This window comes from Lipotes vexillifer, unplaced genomic scaffold, assembly GCF_000442215.2.
Source record: "Lipotes vexillifer unplaced genomic scaffold, Lipotes_vexillifer_v1.1 scaffold500, whole genome shotgun sequence".
NCBI lineage: Eukaryota > Metazoa > Chordata > Mammalia > Artiodactyla > Lipotidae > Lipotes > Lipotes vexillifer.
The window spans coordinates 1,188,638-1,191,877 of record NW_006778765.1 but is presented as its reverse complement, the minus strand read 5'-3'; the positions used below and the strand labels follow the sequence as shown (position 1 = coordinate 1,191,877).

At 46.1% G+C, this 3,240-nt stretch overlaps 1 protein-coding gene across 1 annotated transcript; it reads right to left on the bottom strand.

Annotated features, from left to right (window-relative positions):
- Positions 1-998: 998 nt before the first annotated feature.
- LOC103071450 (IQ domain-containing protein F2) lies at positions 999-2,433 on the bottom strand. The gene is given in 3 exon segments (XM_007451886.1): positions 999-1,379; positions 2,137-2,238; positions 2,416-2,433. Coding segments are annotated over 3 exon segments (501 nt in total).
- Between the last annotated feature and the right edge of the window lie 807 nt (positions 2,434-3,240).

Sequence of the window (3,240 nt, the reverse complement as noted above, 5' to 3'; positions counted from 1 at the left end):
CAGAAAAAGCAATTTGGGCAACAGTACACTGATTGGTAATGGTAAGGTCTAGAGCCACACTATTCAATGGAATAGCCACTAGCCATATGTGGCTATTTAAACATAAATTAATTTAAATAAAATTTAAAAGTCAATTCTTTAGTTGCACCAGGGACATTTCAAGTGCTCCACAACCATGTGTGGCTAGTGGCTACCACACTGGACAGCACTGATACAGAACATTTCCATCATCACAGAAATTGCTACTGAGTATAGCACTGCTTTAGTATGACCATGGGAGTGAGAATGGAGACAAGAGTAGGGATGAGGGTAATATCATGGGGAGCCCTGTTTGCTACACAGCCCTCAGGGAGAGGAGTTCTGATAAGGGAATTGTGAAGATGGAGTTGAAGTGCCATGAACTCCTATTTTCTACCAGTCCCCAGGGTCATCACCTGCTCGTCAGCATGCCCAGTCACATCTATCACTAAGGCCGGCCTCCTGTCCTTTACCTGGGGCTGCACTGCACTTCTACCAGAAGAGTCAGCCACATGCTGACCTTTTCACTAGGTGATTGCCAAAGATACCTTGTCTGAGGCATCTGAGATCCCAGTCAATCCCCAACTGCAGGCGGACAGAGAAGACCCTCACTGTCTGTTCTCATGTGCAGAGGTACCCAAAGTCTTCAGGAAGATGTAGCTCACCTGTCTCACAGATTCCTGGCGAGAAGAAAGGAATGGGGCTGGGGATGGGAGCTGGGACTTCTGGCTCTGTTATATTAGACTAGGACCTCGGTTTCTGTTTTGACAACTAAGTAAGTAGCATATGGAATTGTCAGTCCAGAACAGGGTTCATGGGCACAAGGGGAAAACCTCACTAAAGTTCTTTCCCAGGGAGAAGAGGAGGCAGCATGGCTTAAGTCCTAAAATTTCCATTAGCTGGTGGGGAGACCATGAGACATACCAGATCAGGTTAGACCTTTACTGAGGACAGGAGACAGTGCCGCTTCTTGCCATCCCTTAGGGGTTGATGATTTCAATGTGGAACTACAGGTGAGTGGCTGTGACTACACAGTGGCCCTGGAGAAGAGCACAGGTCTGGCAGTTGTGGCCTTGCCAGTGGTACTGGATCATGTAGATGGCATTGAGCACCTGGCAGTATCACCAGTGGATGTGCCACATACGGACCAAAGACTGGAGCTTGACCACTTCCCTCTCTGTGTGTGCGTAGGAAATCAGGGCTGCCCTCCGCTTCTGCCGCAGCCTGTCCATTGTCAGTCTCCACCAGCACTGAATGATCCAGGCCTTGAGGGCTGCGTGTAACAATGTCTGGCGTACCAGGGTTCCACGCAACCAGGCCTGGATCTTCTTGGCTGCTTTTATTCTTCCTTTTATATTTTTCTAGGCAGAGATAAGAGAGATCACTCAGGGAACTTCCTGCTACCAACTTCTAGGATATTCCTGGAAAGGGCCTTGATTCTTTTAACAGTCAGCCCTTCTTTGGAGACTTCAGGGGAGTTAGCAGGACACTAACTAAGAGGCAGAAGTCCTGGGTGGTGAGTCCTCCTCTGCCAACATGGACACATCACCTTGCCCTCAGTCATAGCATCCTCCTCTTGACTACCTCACAGGTGCATGGATCAAGAGAAAAACCATTAGTAACTAGGAGGGTGCATTAGGAATGTGAGGGACTTAGTTGTACTCTACCTCTTCAGTGCTTATTGGGTTTGGGAGGTTTGGCCTCATAATGCTTTTGCCTGGTATTCTCTGCTAATTCTAGTCCCATTGGCTGATTTCTTTCTGCCACAACAGTGTATTTCAATATGGCGGTGAGTTTTTAACACCCTCATCACATATTCTACTCCCAGCCTCCCCATACTGTGAACATTCTACTTTCTAATTCAGAGTCCTCACATCCTCATCTCCCAGCCCATGCATTTCTTGATGGCTTTCCTTCTCTCCACTCACTCTTTGTGTCACAGTCAAACCCAGACCCAGAGAGTTCATGCTGAGAAGGAAGTGAAGGAAAAATAAGCCAGTATTGAAATGACTCCTGATTACTTTAAACTCTGGATCCCTAAGAGGCACAATTCCACACACTCATGACACTGACATAAATGTTCTGGATATCTGTTAATTATACAGAGATTTTACCTACCTCTTTTTTCTGCTGCTCCTTCTGCTTCTGCTTCTTCTTCTGCTTCAACCTAATTTCGTCTTCAGAATCCTCAATCACAATTAAAATTAAATTGCCTTCTGTCTGTCATGAGAATTAAACAGGAAATGAATGGATGAGCTAAGAGTACTGTTTCTCTCTATGACTCTCCACAAAGATACCCACTGCCTCAGCATTCTCTTTTTTCCCCAAAGCTGTGAAGTCCAGAGTGATTCCCACCCACCCTCAAGCCTGCCAAGTGGATCTGGCCATGTCTCTTACACAAAATCGAACCCCCATGGCTTGTCTCTAGATGGTTCCTTTATTTCTCTACTTCCTAAGGTCTGATGAGTAATATGAGGGGGAGAGCTATGAGTTAACAATTGCTTTATGACATCAGGATTAGGATATATGCCACATAAGTTGAGTCTTCCTCACAAACAAGCTCCATGGGAACTTGTATTACCTGTCCACCTCCCTTCTGTCAGAGACGTATCCGAACTCAGAGTGGAAAGATAGGGCAATTGGGTGCCGTTCCTCCAGGAGGCCCATCCACATCCTTTCTCATTATCAGTCACACAGGAGGGCAGGAGGGACCATGGCAGGATAGCTCCATACAGCTCTCTAGTGTCTCTCAGACTTAGCACTTCCTGTCTTCCCTGGATTCAAGTTTCAGTACCTCAGTGCGCCATAGGAAACTAGAGAGACTAGATGAATCTAGAAAGCAGTAAAATTTAAAAAAAGCTTTAAATTAATTAAATAGAAAACAAAAATGAGCGGTGGAAGATAAATTTAAAAGCTGATATTTTTCAATTACTTTCAAATTACTGCCTCTGTGCTGGGTCTCAGAGCATGTGAAATTTTTCATGAGCTCTTTAAGAACAGTCTCTGTTTCCCACAGCCCTCCAGCTTTCCCCCACACAAGCCCCACTGGACTTCAAAGACAGAAATTCTGGGGGCTCATCATCCCGGTGCAGGATCCCCAGGCAAAGGAGCCCTGTGTGGGGCTCAGGCCCCTCACTCCTTGGGGATAACCTCTGTAATAATTATTATTCTTTTGTTTGTGGGTTGTCACTCTGGAGTGTGGGTCTTGACTATACTGACTCC